This window comes from Benincasa hispida, chromosome 10, assembly GCF_009727055.1.
Source record: "Benincasa hispida cultivar B227 chromosome 10, ASM972705v1, whole genome shotgun sequence".
In the NCBI taxonomy this organism is placed as follows: domain Eukaryota; kingdom Viridiplantae; phylum Streptophyta; class Magnoliopsida; order Cucurbitales; family Cucurbitaceae; genus Benincasa; species Benincasa hispida.
In genome coordinates, this window is record NC_052358.1 from 5584970 (window position 1) to 5602875 (window position 17906).

A 17906-nucleotide genomic window follows, 5' to 3' on the forward strand; every position below is an offset into this window, starting at 1 on the left:
TCGTTGAATTTTTGTTTAGTGAACCAGTAATAGAATGTCGTATGTAATATTTTTTAGATCTAAAAAACAATGAAGTAGAATAATAATAATTAGATCTAAAAGAACAATTGTAGAAAGAAAATCAAAAAAGAGAAAGGAAGAGTTGAGAAAGAAAGGGGAAAATAAGACCCATACGAGCCCGAAAGAGAAATAAGAGAGGAAATGAGAAAGACGAACCAAATGGCGAAAAAAGAGAGAAGATGGGAGGAGGGGAAAAAATGTAAAGAGAGCATGAGAGAGAGAAACGACAAAGTAATTGAAGGAGTTGGGAAAATAATGAAAATTGTGGAAAAACGGGTGAGAGTGAGATTGATAAATAGTGGGTAATTAAACCCACCGTTTTATTTTTATTAGTGGTCATTGAAGTTGGGCACACGAAGGTGGTAGCCAAACTATGTCGTCGAAGTTGCTTGTGCGCAAGTAGTCGTTAGAGTTAGTCGCTAGAGTTTTTCGTCGGAGGTGGTTGGTGGAGCCCAGAGTTCTACGTCGAAGTTGGTCGTGCGAATGTGAAAGTCGGAGTTTTTATTTATTTATTTTAATTTTTTTTACCAAAGTGGTTGTCAGATTTGGTTGCCTGAGTATCATCGAAGGTGGTTGCCGGAGCTTGGAGTTGGTCATCGAAATTGGCCACCTGAAGGTGGTCATCAAAGTATGTCGCCGGAGAGACTGATGGGTGGAACCATTAAAAACATTTGAGGGAGAGAGAATTGGGGTGAGTTGGTAAAATAACCAACTCAACCCCACCAACATTTAAAGTTGGTTGTCAAACATTGATTGTCAAATATTGAGTTAGTAAAAAATACCAACTCAACCCAACTCTCCTTGGTTGTCAAACACCCTCTAAAGCTATTTAATTGTTCAAATTGGCATACATAATATGATTGTTTTTAAATAAAGGAAAACGAGTCCACTTATTTATAAATATAGAAAATTTTATTGCCTAGTGATAGATATCATCGCGGTCTAGTGATATTTTGCTATGTTTTAAAATATTTTCAGTAGTTTTATTATTTAAAACAACTATACTAGATTATAATCATCTCAAATGATCAAGATTAACCCTTACAAATATTTAATAAGCTTAAACTCAGTCCTTTAAAAGAAATGGAAAACAAAAATTTTGAAAAATTGAAAAATTAAATTAAAACTTCAAACGAATTTATATTAGGTTCAATACATCTTATAGCTCTCGATGCGCCAAAATGAACATAACTCAAATAACATATATGTGTTAACTACAATGTATACGACTCAAATTCTATAACCTCCAATTGGCCAATTGTAATAAAAAAATTTAAAAGAAAAAAAAAACTCTTAAAAAAAAACTCTTAGACACAATCTTTACTCAATAAATTTATTGTCGTGACAAATCATGAAAAAAGTTAAATTTTAGTATATACGGTTTGATAAAATTTTATAAAAAAAAATCACAACATTATAAACTATTTATGAGAGTTTTATCAAAACATAGAAATTAAGTGTGTGTTCGTAATATATTTTTAAGTGTTTAATTTAAAAATAAGTCATTTTAGAATAAATTGGAGTGTTTAGAAATCAGTCAAATTAGTTTTTCAATTTTTATCAAAAATATTTAAATAAAAATGAGATTTTTTAAAAAATATAATTTTTTTTTATTAAGTCAATTCCAATGGACCTTAAATTATAACTTTAAAAAACTATGAGGAATAAATTTATTCAAATTAAATTTAATTATAAAATGATGTGATGTAATTTTCATTTAAATAGATCGTGGTCCAATCTAAATAATAATATGAATTCACTCCACCACAAAATGTACAATATTAATTGTGGGACAAAACAATGACGGTTGGAATTAGTGGCCAAAATTTAATTATAGATAAAATATTATAAGAATGTTAAAAAATGTGGGGAAAAGAAAATGGACAATACTAATTGAATAAGCCACCCATCCCTTGAAATGACCAATCATACATAATGTGGGGAAAAGAACATGGACAATACTGATTGGATAATCATCCATATGTTACCATCATAATCAATTCTTCATAAAAAAAAATATTTAATTTATTTTACGTTTTTAAAATATAAAAAAAAACATTGGACATAGTTATCTCATTTGTTTATAAAATGTAAGAGATTATTGTTTTTGCTTCTCAAAACTATATTTGAGAAGTATTAAATGATGATGATATCATTTAAAATATATTTATCATATGTTTCATAACGTTTTCTTATTTTTCATTTTTTATTTTTAAAAATTTAAAAAAATAAGTATGTTTGATAATTATTTACATTTTTTATTTTTTGGAAAAAAAACAAAACCTTGTTTGATAACCATTTCTTATTTATCGTTTATTGTTTTTCCTTACCTTTTCTCTTATTTTATAGTTTGCATTTAATTTAATTACGTAAGATAAAAATATATAACATGCATTAAAATATAAAAAATAATGATAAACATTTATATAATCAAACAGAAATAATAGTTATAAAAAGTCTACATTATCAAATAAGAATAAGTCTCAATGCAAAATTAACAATAACGATACAATTATTGTCTTATCTATCAAATGTTTCTCAAATTTGATATGTAATATTATCGTTCGTCTTAAATGATGTCGATTCAAGTCCAAGTCAATTATATTATTATGTAAATGTTGCGGCTGTTAAAGTTAAGCTAAATGAATGTCTTATTGAACAAAATTTACATCTTGTAAAATTCTAATTGATTTAAAATATACCAAATATTGGAATTAAAATAATATATAAATATGCATATTGCAAAATTTATAAATAAATAAATTTTGCAATATGCATATATATATTATTTTAATTCCAATATATATATATATATATATATATATATTGAAATTTGAGAATTAAAATCTAAAATAATATATAAATCTACATATTAGAAAAATCTAAAATTCAAGATTAAAATAAAATATAAATGTAGCAAAATAATATATGAACATGTATATTGTAAAATTTAAAACTATGACTTATTTAAAATAAAAATTAACACATATAGATTGAAAATTTGAAATTAAAAATTAAAATAATATATAAGTATAAAAGTACTTGAGAATTTTAAAATTCAAAATTAAAATAAAGTATAAATATAAAAAAATTATTATTATTATTATTTTGTAAAATAACCTAATTAATAAAGAAAATGAAAAAAAATAAAAAATGGAAATAAAATAAAAGAAATATGGTAAAAAAAAAAAAACTTAAACAAAAATGCCTAAAGTGGGACGTGAACGCACAACCAAGATGTGGAAACAATTGTCTAGACATGCATGACTACCAATAGACCAAAAATAAATTTTGATACATGATGAAAAAGACTATATAAAACAGAAACAAAATCAGGAAAAACTACCTTCTGTAGCTTATAAATTTGACCCTATTTTTAAAAATATTTCTTGAAATTTAGAAAGAAAAAAAAAACAAGATAAGTTAGTAAACAAGTCTGTTTCTTATAAAATAATAAATGAAAACAAAAAAACAAGAAACCAGAAGGTATCAAAGAAATCCTTAATTTCTAACATAAAAGGGACAATTGAGATATTGAAGCCAACCTATTTGTTATGAGAAATCGGTGTTTTTTAGGCCAAGCCAACCTTTACCATCTGTCTTTCTATAACACGCCTAATTTGGTCTTAATTAATCAATAGAAGCTAGTTCAGTTTCCTTTTTTTTTTTTTAATAAATTTTTATTAGGATAAATTGGAAGAATAATAGACTTTTTTTAAAAAAATATATATATGTCAAAACATGACTATTTAAAAATATTTAGGAAAATAGTTTTTTTTTAAGTCTATGATTGAAGAGACGTATTCACCTTGGAATTCGTGCACAGTTCCCTAACTAAAATGTTAGCAAATAGCGTCAGACACATTTAAAATAAGGGATTTGTACCAAAAAGCCTTAAAAATAGGTTGATGTACATTTCATTTAAAATATATATATATATTGATCTTCCTATTTTTATTAATATCAGTGACTAATTACAATTTAGTTTTCATTATATGTATGTATATTATTCTCTTCCTTCATGCTTTAAAGCCATTTATTCATCTCTCTTTTTTCCATCTCCCTCCCCCTCCTTTCTCCTTTCGACGATGTGAGTTACAAGCAGGAGACGGATGGCGTAGGACGATTCAGCGATGGGGCGAGTACGAGATAGTAAGAACGGAGATTGTGGACTCGGAATGGACGAATGAAAATGACGAATTCAGAGCAGATGGACGACGATGGCGGACTCGGAGTAAATGAACGTCGGCGATGGACTTGAAGCAGATGAACGTCAGACCCGATTCAACTTTTATTTTTAATTTTTCATATTTTTTTATATATACTGTGATATATATGTACTTTTTTTAGGTTCTATAAGAAATTTGATATATACTGTGGTATTTGATATATATGAGAGTGCTTTTTTTTCTATTTAGACTTCATGTATTATTATAATATATATACAATGGTGTAAATGAAATTTATAAAAAATTATATACTGTAATATATTTCACATATTAGTTTATACAATTTATGTTAAACATCAAGTCAATCTCTAATTTAGAACAGTAGTATATTTCATATATCGGTTAGAATATGTTCAAATACCTAACAAAATGTTCTAAGGTATATTTTAAATAACCATTAATCTGTAAAAAAAAAGCCAATAAGTGGATACGTGAAAACCAACATAAATATAAAATAAAAAATTAATTAAATTCATTTTTTTCAGATTGAAAAATGGGGAAAAAATTACAACAAATATATTTCCTCTCTCCAATTGATAAATGAGAAAAATTATATTAAATGCACTTTTTCTCTCTATAATATGGGTGGTCATTCAAACCGCAAAAACCGAACCGTTTCTAAAAACCGAATCGAATCGAAAACTTAGTGAAACTGAAAAATGTGGTTCGATCCGGTTTGAATAAATGTTGAAACCGAATTAATTCGGTTCAGTTCGATTTCAATTTCGAAAATCGAATTTGAAACCGAACCGAACCGTTTTTAACTAAGATATATATATATTTAAAAAAGAGTAAAACTGAATTTAAAACCGACCCGACCCGAACCATTTTTTAATTTTAAAAATACCAAAATCGAATTTGAAACCGAACCGAACCTCGGTTTGAACCGATAAATCGATTCGGCTCAGTTTCACATATTAAAAAATCCAGTTCGGTTTGACCACCAAACCGAACCGAACTGAACTGTTTCCACCCCTACTTCATAATAAATGTATTTTCTCTCCTCATCATTAAAATAACTTCAAAAATAGAAAAATTATATAAAAATTGGATATAAATAAATGAAAAATTGTATTAAAATAAACCCTAAAAGTCATATTTTTTAAAAAAATAAAAATCAAGACATTCATGAAACAAGATTTTTTTAGGTATTCTATGCATAAACCCCATAAAATAATTAGTTTAGTAGTTAATATTTAGTTCAATTAGATACTAAAATATTTTTTTGAAAAAAGAAGAAACAAAAGTTAAAAGAAAAAATAAAGAAGTAAAATAGAATATTTGAAAGTTTAAATTAAAATAAAATAAATGATCAAATAAGACGATAATTTAAATTTTAAACCTTACATCAAATTTAAACAAAAATATCTAATTCTGTAAATCAATTAACATACAATTTATATTATTGACTTTGACGTCGATTTTCCACTCACATTAAAAAATAATAATAATAAAAAAAACTAATTTTCTAAGAAATATGAACCTTCCCCAACCGACCACGTTTTTTTGGTGGCCTCCCCACGTTTTAAAAAGTTAGATTGTATTCATGGATAACCAATTTCATTGACATCCCTATACAATAAATCCACTTAATCATACAATAAATAGAGAGAGATTTTTAAAAATAAAAAAATAAGAAGAACTATTTACTCGCAAAATAACAAAATTTAATCTTTTTTTATTAGAATTAATAAAAGTCTATCAGTGATGAAAACTGATTAAAACATATCTTTGATACTATGTGATGGACGAAGTCTATCAATGTCTATCAATGATAGAAGTCTATCATTGATGGTATATGATAGACGTTGTTATAAATATATCAGTATTTATCAGTAATTTTTTTCTATTATTGTAAATAGTTTATATTTTATTCTTGTTGCTGAAAATTTTCCATAAATATACATTTCATATGCTTTAATTTACTATATATGTTTTCTCTTGATTTTTCATCCTCTCTACGTATAGTGAATTAATTCCAAACTATAAGATATATTCAATAATTATAATAATATTAATTTCACTAGAGAGATGAACAAACTATTTATATATTTGGTGTAGAAAGAAACTAGTTTTATATGTATGTATCCTCCATATAGAGAAAAAAAATCATCGAAAAGAAGGGAAAAAAAACATAAAGAAAAATTTATAATTTCATGGAGAATTGAAAAGATTAGATTACAAGTTTAGCCACTACATTTTAAGGTTTATATCTACTTAATCTCCAAATTTTAAAAATATCTAATATATCCTTAAACTTTCAATTTTTCGTCAAATAGATCAACAAATCTTTTTATTTTCTATCTAATAGATCATGGACTCATTTAACAATTTTTAAAATTCGATACCTACTAGCTAAAGAGTTAAAAGTTAAAAATCATATTAGACACAAGTTTTAATTTTATATCTTGTTAGGGGTGATTTTGGACCAAGGGGCATGATCGAATTTAGCAAAAACAGAACACGCCCCTAGTATACCTCAGCTAATAAATCAGCCAAATGCAACTTTGAACCCTAAAGGGTAGGTCCTAAGCCAACTACACCTATAAATATGTCATGATAACTCCAAGAGAAGTAAGTCCACTCACATTCAAACATTTTTTACTTGTTGCATAAATTTCTTTGCTGACTTTGACATTAGAGCCTATATGGTAAGTACCACACCACTATGTAGATATTTTTTGTCTTGCAGGTAGCAATATTCCATAAATTATAAATTCACGACTATTGCTACGTGAGAATTATGTACGTATTTATCTTATCCAAAATTTGGTATCAATATATTTAAGAAAACAATTACTTTTTAAAACTTTTAAATATGTTAGAGACTTATTATACATTTTGATAACGTTAAAGTACCTTTTAGACACAAAATTAGAACTTCATAATATAAATTTTAACTTAACCAATCAAACTATTATTTTTAATCAAAAAGGGACAAATATATTAATGATGAAGGTTGGGCTACCTTAATTAGTGGTTAAAAAGGTATGCTCAATATCCTCTTGTAATATTCCCCATCATATTCCCACATTTGTTTGCTATCCTCCACATTATTTAAAACTCGATCTAAACAATTTACATTGCCTTCCCTTTTTACGAAAGATTCTCTGTGTCTTAGAATCCCATATTTAATACTTTTTGCAAATAAAATTTTATCTTAAACTTCAACGTCAAATGAGTCATTTTAGAATAATTAAAAACATAAAAAATAATATATTAGACAGACTTTATTTTTTGTTTGATAATATTTGTTTGGTTGGAATTTTAAAAAACCACGGTCTTGTTGATAATCATTTTGTTTTTGAAAATTAAGTCTATTTCTTCAACATTTCTTATTATAATTTGCATTTTTTATTGGGTGTAATAGTAGAATTCTTAATCAAATTAAAAAAAAAACAAAAACAAAAACAAATTTTTTAAAAAAACTTTTTTAGTTCTCAAAATTTGGCTTGATTTTTTAAACCATTAGTGAAAAGTAGATGATAAAAGAAGAAATTTGAAACGGAAAGTAGCGTCTATAAACTTAATTTTAAAAAATAAAAATAAAAAATAAAATAATAATCAAACGGGCCTACATAATTTAGACCTCTCCACTATAGATTGCAAGTGATATATAGTTACATGAGTCTTTTTAAGAAGGGTTGAATTTCTATAGATAGCAATAACATCATATTTTCAGAAGAATGGTTAAAGTCATAAGTCTAGTTTAAAATTTTTTTGGCTCATGTCTATTTGGCCATTAAACTTTTAAAAATGTCAAATAAATCTTTAAAGTATCAAATTTGCGTTTATTAGGTTATTACCAGATTCAAATATTTTATAAATTAATCGATCAATTACATATAAATGAAAACTTTATATCTAATTGTACCTTAAAATTTTAGCTTTGTATCTAATAAATTATTTTTTAAAAAAAGAAAAAAAAATGAAACTCTAGTATCTAAATTTGTAAAAAAGAAATATGTGTACAGTTGAAAATTAATCAACAATAACAAAGCAAAAGAAAAAAAAAATCAATTGTCTTTACAAAAACTATACTAGATATCTAACTCAACTTAACTCAACTTTGCGTCCCAAACACAGACTTTCAAACTCAACTCAACTTAGTACCCCAAACACATGCAATAATTATCAATTCAATTCAACTGTACACTTTAAATACAAATAATTTAACTCTTCAGACAATAATTACCAGCTCAACTCAATTTTATGCTTTTATCATGCATCAAACATCCCTTATTGTAAAATAAAGAATAATAGGATCTGAAGTAAGGAACCAAACATGGCCCTAAGAAAGAGGAAGAATGGAAGATGAGGTGCTAATAATAATAATAATAATAATTCTTTTAAAATAATAATAATAATAATAAAAAAAAGTTTTCCAAGAGTCTAATCAAGATGCTTGGTTGAAGGAATGATGGTGGCTAAGGTGAAGATCCCTTTGATATATAAATTGGCCTCTAAGATTGGCACACCTTTCAAAAGCATTTCTTATTGGTTAAATATATATATATATATATATATTCATAAACAATCTCTCTCTTTCTTCCCAAATTAAAAATAAATAAATAAAATAAAGCCCAACTAATCCACCAGAAATTTGACAAAGCAGCCAGAGGAAACTGAGGTGGTGGGCCCATCTTAAATTGATTTTTAATTTAAGAAATATTAAAGTAAAAAAAAAAGTATAAATTTAGTCTACCATTGAATAATGGTTTTCTTTTCCTATATCTCTATTTGAATGGAAGTACATGTATGCTATGGATGATGATCATTTTTATTTTGTACTTTTTCTAAACATATGGATGGTGTGGGAGCCTTTTACAATTTTATATTGCCAATTAATAATATAATATATGCCCATATTTTGATTACATTTTGAACAACTTTTATATTTTCTTCTTTCGTTTATGGGGAATAAGGATGAAAAAAAAATCGTTTCACATAATAGTTTTTCGAAATTATTTAAAAAATAAATATGTTAAACTATTTACAGAAATAACAAAAATAAATATTGATAAACAATGACAGACTTCTATCAACCTCTATCAAATGATAGACTTCTTTTAGTTCTATTATTAATAGACATTGATAGACATCGATAAACTTCTATCAGTCTCTATCAATGATAGAATTCAATCAGTTTCTCTCACTGATAAACATTAATAGACTTCTATCAATGATACAAGTTTATCAACATCAATCAATGATAAATTTGTATTGGTTTTTTTTATCACTGATAGTATTAATGATAGATTTATATAAGTTTCTATCACTGATAGACTTCTATCAATTTCTACCACTGATAGACATTGATAGACTTTTATTAGCATCTATCTATGATAGACGTCAATAATAATGTCTATCACAACTATAGTTAGATTTTTCTATTCGTGTAACTATTTTTTCTTATTTTTCTATTTTTGAAAATCCTCCTTTATATCAGCAGCATAATTTTTCAAAATATATTCTCTCTAAAATTATTTTTAGAATTATTTTTCTAAATTTAAATACCATATAATTATTTAAAAGAGTCAACAACGTATATTCTTAAAAACTCGAAGACTAAAAAGATACATTTTTTAAATTAAATGATCAAAACACAAATGTTATTCAAAATTTTGGGCTAAGAAGGTCATTTTGCCTTTCTTAAACTATTGTTATCATGGTTTTTTTATGGTATAAATTCTCTCTCCACGGATTATGGAGGAAAGAAATTAATAAAAAAAGAAAAAAATAATTAAAAAAAGGAAGAAAATGGAGAATGATACATCGATGATGGAGTAAAGAGGGAGTTGGCAGATTTTGTTTGGGTTGCTTTGCTTTGCGATGATCACACACGCATTCACTTCCCTTCCAATGCCTTTGTCTCCTAAAGTTTAAACATCACTCCCATCATTGCCATCAACTTTTTCCTCTATCTTTAGAGAGAGAATTTTGGGATTCTAACTTCCATTTCAACTTTAAATTATTACAAGATAAAGAAAATTCCCTTTTTTCTTTATGGTATGAAGTGGAAGCTTAAAGAGTGATGTGTATATGTATTCATTTTTTGAGCGACTTGGAAAGACTTCAACCTATGAATTATTGGTCGGAATTAACACGTTTAAATCAGTTGAATTATATTTAGACTAGAAAGTGCTTGTCTAAAAGAGTGATAAGATCTCAAATTAAATATCTGTTATGTGGAGAGAAGCAATTGCGAGAGAGCCTACAATCCTATATATTGTGTACCTATAATTTGATCGGTATATGATGAATACAAGTTAAAATAGCTACTATCCTTTTCTATTTCTAAAGGTTTTTAGCTTTATGGTCTTCAAAATAAGTTCCAAGGTAATTCAAGTACGGAAAATGACAGATATTGAACCAAAAAAATTGGGCCTGGCCATATTGGTGCATTTCCAAACTCCGGTTTGGGCCTAAGTTTGATGCTGGCCCAGAATAGAAGCACGAAATGGGCCTTCTGTCCAACAAAGCTCCCAGCCGGAGTCAAGTAAAAACTAAAAAACCTAAAAGAAAATCGCTTAAACCGACCGAAGCGGCTTGTTATTTCGTGCTGAGAGAAGAAAAGAAAAGAAAACCAAGCTGAGCATAGTATAAAATAATAAATATCTATTCTAAGTTCAAATGGTGTGAGAAAACACAAATAACTTTCAGGTCGTGAATCTGATTTTGCAGGAATGCAAAATTTTAGTTTACTTGGGGGGAAAAAAAGAAAAAAAAAAGTGTGTGCTGTTCCCACCTCCCCAACCGGTCCAAACCCGTGAATGTATAATCAGCAAACCGAGAACCAAACCGACAAAACCGTTTACACCCCTACCAGCATCCCAAGTAATTATAGTATAAATATGAACAAAACTTACTGGGTACAACTACATGAAAGTAGATATCCTACCAGCTTTCCCATTGGAGATGATCTGAACACAATCTTCTTTTCTTTTCTTCTCTAAATGTAAATAGATCATGGACAAAAATTTATCCAAGCTATTTTGGAACTTGGATTTCGAGGCTATGATTTTGTTTTGAAAGCAAAAATCTCAGCAACTGTAAAAGAAATTATATTAATATTCTTACCGCAGACTGAATGGCAGATAATTCTTCTTCCCCAACTTTCTTCCATATTCCACCTATCAACAAACGCCCTTTCACACCTTCAGGTGACTCAACATTTTGTGTCTCAGACTGAACATTTTCATTTGTTTCCTTCATTTTCTTGACAGTGGACCTATCAAGATGCCGAATATCAGAACTGGCTTCCCTCTTCTTGTTACTACAGTTGTCGAGTTCACAGTTCTCTTTGGTTTTCAGCTCTTCTGAAGATGGTTCGCTCTCGGGATTGAGGTTAAGAACAGCAGGCCGACCAGAACAGCCAATTGAACGAGGCAGCATACCAATTGGACATGGTGTCCATGAGCTTACCACAGTCCATCTGCTGGAACTTCCCACATTACCATCTACTGGATTTGCCGCCAAGTTGTTCTTTCTTTTGTGGAGTTTAATCATCTCCAGTTTCTGACTTGCTTCATGGAGCGACTCCACCTGATTAAAACTGTTCTCAGGCATGGTTTGGATGGGATTTTCTTCGTCTGGGATAGGTGAAATCAGTTCGTTCAGAAAAGATAGTTTGTTCAGTTTCTTCACTAGAGAATCGTCGTCCAATAACTGTGCAAGATCAGTGGCTGAATCCATAAGCCGCTTGTTGCAAGGAGCTGATACCAGAAGGCATTTACGTAGCAACTCCACAAGAATACTTTTCGGAATGTGTTTTCCAGAAATGACTTCTCCCTTGCGTTTAGGTTTTATCCCATTAAGTTTGTTAACGAGCCATGCAAACAAAGAGGATAGTTGTGCGACTTGACAGCTCTCCATTTTGTGGTCTGAGGACATGAAGTACTTGCTTTCTGAAAGAACCGGAAAAATGCAATAAGTAAACCCAATAAGAAAACCATTCCCACACGAAGAGAGAAGCATGAAGAGGACAAGAGTGTGAGAAGAAACAAACTTGTTAGCGTACCAGCCTCTTTAATTAAACTAAATCCATATAGCGAACGAAAGTAACAAAAATATATATTAAACATGCATACATGTGGTTCTATAATTGTCCAAAAGCTAACTCCTAGAGGTAATTTTAAAATGGTAACTGGCCAAGTATATGCCTCAAGGCTCAGAAAATTAGAAAAGGACAAGGGTGTAAAGTCAAAAGTTGAAATCTAATCATACCATATTCTAAGGCTACTTGAGTCTTGATCTTCTCAAGAATTGCCTCAAGCAGATCTAAAAGCAATTCTGGCTCCTTATTTGAGATCTTAGAAATTGCTAGCTTCCAACCATCCAATACAGAGCTGCTAGACTTTTTGGAACTTTTGGGAAAGGCCAAGTCTGATGACCTCATCGCCTTTAGCAAGAATTCCAACAATACAGATACAAATTCTGAAGAGAAAGTAGAATACAACTGAATAAGAACCTTCAGTGTCTTGCCAGACTTTGTCTTCAAACCTGAAAAGGTGCCAGATAGGTACCTGTTAGTATTTGATTTTCTCAGCTAAATCTAAAGATAAAAAGACAACTTCACAAAATAACAAAAAGGTTAAGAGGATATATAAAATGTGGCCATAAGAAAGGGAGAGATTAAATACATACGTTTTGGCTTGACCAGGGCAGATTCTAGTTCGGGATTTTGCTTCACTTTTAAATTGAAAGCCAAATCACGAAGTTTGGATTTGATTTCCTTTCTAATGGTCGTACTTATATCACCTTGAAACGGAATAGCTTTCTCCTGAGGTTGCCAATAATAAGATTTCAACCAACGAAGCGCCTGAAATCACCAAACATCAAGAAGGTTTCAGTTTACCTCCCATCTTAATTTCTAATAGCATTTAAATACTTCTACAGGGAAGTGATGCGTTCAAGCACAAAATGCTGCAAACGAATATATAAAGGATAGAACAGACAAGTATGAAAATTCGTGAATGATCTGGTATTCCACTTTTCAAATGATGTCAAATGAAACAATCTTAAATAGAATCTAAATATCTAATCACTAAAATGAAAGGCGCTATTGAGTTGAAAACTATCAAATGGTAAAACAGCCAGAATGTTGAGCATTCATACTTCATAGTCATACCTTGATTGAGGCACTCCGAACCACCTGAAGAGCTGGAAGTTCACGATGAGAGCCCTCTATAACCATTGCCAAGAGAAACGTGAAAATAATTACAATCAGTCAAGGGTAGAAAACATAGCAGTGAGAACAAATGTACAGTAAACTCTGTCCCATTAAATCGCCACAGTACAAGCTCCAAATATATTAAAAGAAAGAAAGAAAAATAATCTCACATACACAACATATACTTTGGAGTGATAAAACTTAAGGACTACAGAATGAAGTTCATAAAACTGGAAAAAAAAAAAAGAAAAGAAAAAAAGAAAATGATGGCGTGCAAAATGATCTTTGATGTTACCATGACGAATATCAATCAATACACGGGGTAAACCAATAGCATCGGCTGCCACAGCAATTGAAACTTCTGTTTTCTTACGTGTCTTCTCGACAACACCATTTACAAGCCTTCAAAATCAAGAACACAGTGAGTACTTTGTGGTTCTTCAGAAGATTTGCAATTCTTTAGAAGAGAAGTTTACTTCTGTTCCACAACATTGTTTAAAATCGATATAAAGGTCCACCAAACAACTAGCTGGCTCTATCTCAACTTTCTTTAATCAGTCAAAGAATGAAGCATGTGGAATGAGTATTTCCAAGTTATGAAACATCTTACCACAGACTTGAACAGTAAATGCCTGTCTCTTATACACATCTAGATGTGTATAAGAGACAGAGACTATTCCGTGGATACGTAACACAAAAAATAATGATTTTTTTTTTTAAAAAAAGAAACATCTTACCACAGACTTGAACAGTTAATGCAAATAGGCTAACGTGGAAAACACTTTCCAGCATTCTAATTAACCTTTTTCTATATGGCAACCCTGGGTCACATGTAATCAGTTCAAGGCCATAAAATTATACACATCTAGATGTGTATAAGAGACAGGACTATTCCGTGGATACGTAACACAAAAAATAATGATTTTTTTTTTTAAAAAAAGAAACATCTTACCACAGACTTGAACAGTTAATGCAAATAGGCTAACGTGGAAAACACTTTCCAGCATTCTAATTAACCTTTTTCTATATGGCAACCCTGGGTCTCATGTAATCAGTTCAAGGCCATAAAATTTTAAATTCTTCCCAGAAACTAGGTCATAAAAATGAACATTGGCATTAACATTCTAGAAAATGGGAACTTTGCACCAATAAATAGACTTCAGTATTTGTTTTCAAAAAGAACAGCCAGACTATTCTGTGGATACATAACACAAAAAATAATGATAATTTTTTTTAAAAAAAAAAAGAAAAAAAGTTCACCATATGATAACTTCTTATTGATCAGACTTAGAAGGTCAGAATAACATGTAACAAATTATGAAACTTTCACCTCGTGCTTTACCATAAAAAAAAGAAAAAAGTACCTCATAATGGCCATGCAATATAACATGGCTAGCGCTTCCTCGGAAAGCGAAACATTGCTTAATTGGTTCTCTGTACCACAAACTGAAGCATTCATAGACTGGTTCTTTCTGCAATGAATGAATAAATCAAATATTGAGCATAAAAAAACACTATAAAATCTTAAAGAATATTTGTACACAAATACATGGTAGCGTTAATATTAATGACAGATGCAATCGAAGGAAATAATGCACAGTTTGATTGTTTGTCATATTTAAAATAACCAACCATTTGATAAGATTTAGTTCTTTTGAAGTTTAAATTTTCGTAGTTTCTAATCTCCGAATGTGTGCTTCTACTTTTGTTCTTTTTTGTAACATGGTTCAAAACCTAACAAACATGGTATTGAAGAACTACAGAAAATCGCTCGAGCAGGAAACAACGTGATGCAGTGAATATTACCACCAAATAAGATGGTAAGAAAAGGAAATTGAAGCTTACATGAAGTAAGGATCCTTTTGTTGGATTTCGACAATCGAAGCCGTAACTTCAACGACAACTGGAAGACATCCTCTGCTTCTCCATGTTGATATCTGAATTCAAAAACACAAAACCTAAGTAGAAAAACAGAAAATAAGCAATTCGAATCCAGAAAAAGGTGGATGAAAGGTACTGAGGCAAGGACATTGCGGTCCATGACATTCTGGAGAATCCAAGGTGATCAAGTATGCATCACAATAGTGCGGCATAATGGAATTTATAGTTACAGGTCCCAAATGTAACCTCGAAAAATTAGCATAATGGAGAATAAACATGTGGCAGAGATAAGTAACCTTACTCTACTCAGAGCGGCAGCGACGGAGTCTGGAGAGTCAGAGAAGAGTGATTGACCAACGAAAAGCCATTCGCTCCAGGTCGACCAGGGTACTAATTTACGGCTGTACGTCGACGAATTCTCTTCTTCATTCTCTACCAGCACTTCTTGAAATCCTAACAGCGACTCCATCGAAACCCACAGCTAAAGAACTGGGTATTTTCCCCTTAACGGATGGTTCAAAGAACAATGGAAATCAGGTGCAGTGAGACCATGTAATGACCCGATTTCAACTACCTAAAGCCGTTTCCTAATGAGATTTGAAAATCTTTGAGAATGATACTTTTCCGTAAATTTCCAAAATTAACTAAAACTATTGCTGAAACTTAACTTAATGGTTATTAGTCTGACCACAAGATAATCAGGAAGGTTCCCAACTAGTTCTTACCCCAATTTCGCCGTTAAATCTTGTTCGACTAGTCCGAAACTATCAACAGAAGAATTTCAAATGTGGAGCTCGTGGTTTTGGTGCTGGCGGATGTTGCGCCGTCGTTCGCCGTGTGGTCGCCGTCTGCGAGGGTTAAGAAGACGTCAAGCGCCGTGGGTCTCGTGGTTGCTGCAACAAGTCGCTACTGTAGACGAGCAGCAAACTGTCGTCAATCGTGTAGGTGCGGCGCGGGTCGCTGGTCGGAGTCGCGCTGTTGACTGCTGGCGCCGGAGGGTAGCGTGTGTCTATTGCTGGAGGATCGCCGGAGTTGAAGAAGGACTGGCGGCTGTAAACGCGAGGAGGGGGGGTGCAAAAAGAAACCAAGTGGGAAAATTTCACAAAATAACCCAATTTTGCCCGGGTGAAATACCAATTTTATCTCTCATTTAAAAAAACTTTTCAAAGCACGCTACATTTCTTCTTTCTTAAATAATTTCATCATCTTTTCATTCAATATGTATTTAATACAACACTAACATTCCACTAACGTATTTATTATCAACTAATATTTTACCAATAGCATTGAATAACATTGATATTAATAATGAAAGGTCACTTTCAATTATTCATTTTCTATCAAAATCACCACGAAGTTCTCCCATTGTTCTCTTCGAATTTTGGTGCAACATTGTCGATTACTTTCATCTTTGTTCATTTTATTTGTCTTTAGGTATAACACAAGATTCGTTCGTCTGATCCAAAAATGGAGAGAATGTAAGTGATATTCTACAGTATTTCTTGTCCCCAGATCATTTAGTATTGAATGAACGATCGTATAGCAATGTATAGATGACCATTCATTACAATATGAATGCTCATTTAGTATTATATAAACGATTGTTTAATACTATATGAACAATTGTTTATATAACATTTAAACGATCGTTTGGTATTATATAAACGATCTTTTATATACTACTTCACGATTCTGTAGTATTATATAAACGTTCGTGTATATAATATTAAACGATGGTTTAGTAGTATATATACAATTGCGTATACAATTCTAAGCGAATACTTGTAAATAATTGGACGATCGCTTATCAATTACGGGGCGATTTCTTAAAATTTAATTGGGTATTGCTTAAAATTTGCTAATCCGATTGCAAACCAATGACGCTACTTCATATCTTTGTACGATTTGGTGGGAAACGGGACCAGTCGGGAAGTAATTATATTGGAGGTCATATGAAAGGTCTGAATGGCAAAAATGATATAAAGGTCAGTGAATTAGTGAATATTATGCACCAACGACTAAATATTGATTCAAATATGTTTGATATACACATCAAATGTTACTACAATCTATTTGTCCCGGCTCTCCTAATTGACATAGTCGACGATGAAGATCTTAGCTTCTTTTTAGAAGGCAGTGATGCATCCCATATGTCGTTATTTGTATCAGTTGCACCTCGTGAAAGTCATGGAGTATACACAGAGAATATGTACCAACAGTGTAATCTAACGAATCAACCCATTTCAACTAGTCAAAACTTTGGAATGCAACCATTCCAACACGTAATATTTCCACAATGTCTTCAATGGATGATCATATTAAGTCATGTAACTTGGAGGAGGAACGAAATAAAGCTTGATTTGGTCACAACAATGAACCCATATTTACTCCACAGTTTGATACTGACCATGGATATGGATAATCTTCAAGACCACAAACTTCTCCAACACCTTACATTCATGTTCCAACCCCACCTGCTTCTGTTCCACTAGTTGTGATGCCTTCGATTCAAATGCATTCTGTCATTCCAACCCAATATAGATATACCTAGACCATAGAGGGCT

General features: G+C 30.4%; 1 protein-coding gene across 3 annotated transcripts; it reads right to left on the reverse strand.

Moving 5' to 3' along the window:
* Positions 1–10892: 10892 nt before the first annotated feature.
* LOC120088790 (pre-rRNA-processing protein las1) lies at positions 10893–16469 on the reverse strand. Of its 3 annotated transcripts, none has more exons than XM_039046228.1 (9): positions 16068–16469; positions 15644–15929; positions 15307–15398; positions 14826–14933; positions 13757–13863; positions 13420–13475; positions 12936–13110; positions 12516–12791; positions 10893–12196 (listed from the first exon to the last, which is right to left on the reverse strand). In XM_039046228.1, exons 2-9 carry the CDS (start codon positions 15809–15811, stop codon positions 11352–11354), a joined length of 1827 nt encoding a protein of 608 aa, XP_038902156.1. In that variant the 5' UTR covers positions 15812–15929; positions 16068–16469; the 3' UTR covers positions 10893–11351. The 3 variants fall into 3 exon arrangements, with proteins under 3 accessions (XP_038902156.1, XP_038902158.1, XP_038902157.1); XM_039046229.1 differs by having other exon boundaries at positions 11352–12196; positions 15644–15845; XM_039046230.1 differs by lacking the exon at positions 16068–16469 and having other exon boundaries at positions 15639–15780.
* Between the last annotated feature and the right edge of the window lie 1437 nt (positions 16470–17906).

Excerpts from the sequence above, each read along its gene's own strand:
- LOC120088790 (XM_039046228.1), bottom strand. The coding sequence starts at position 15,811 with ATGGAGTCGCTGTTAGGATTTCAAGAAGTGCTGGTAGAGAATGAAGAA. Across the intron at positions 15,399-15,643 it reads TCGCTGCCGCTCTGAGTAGA|ATATCAACATGGAGAAGCAG; the intron begins GTAAGGTTACTT and ends TTTTGAATTCAG. Across the intron at positions 13,476-13,756 it reads ATTGATTGATATTCGTCATG|AGGGCTCTCATCGTGAACTT; the intron begins GTAACATCAAAG and ends CAATGGTTATAG.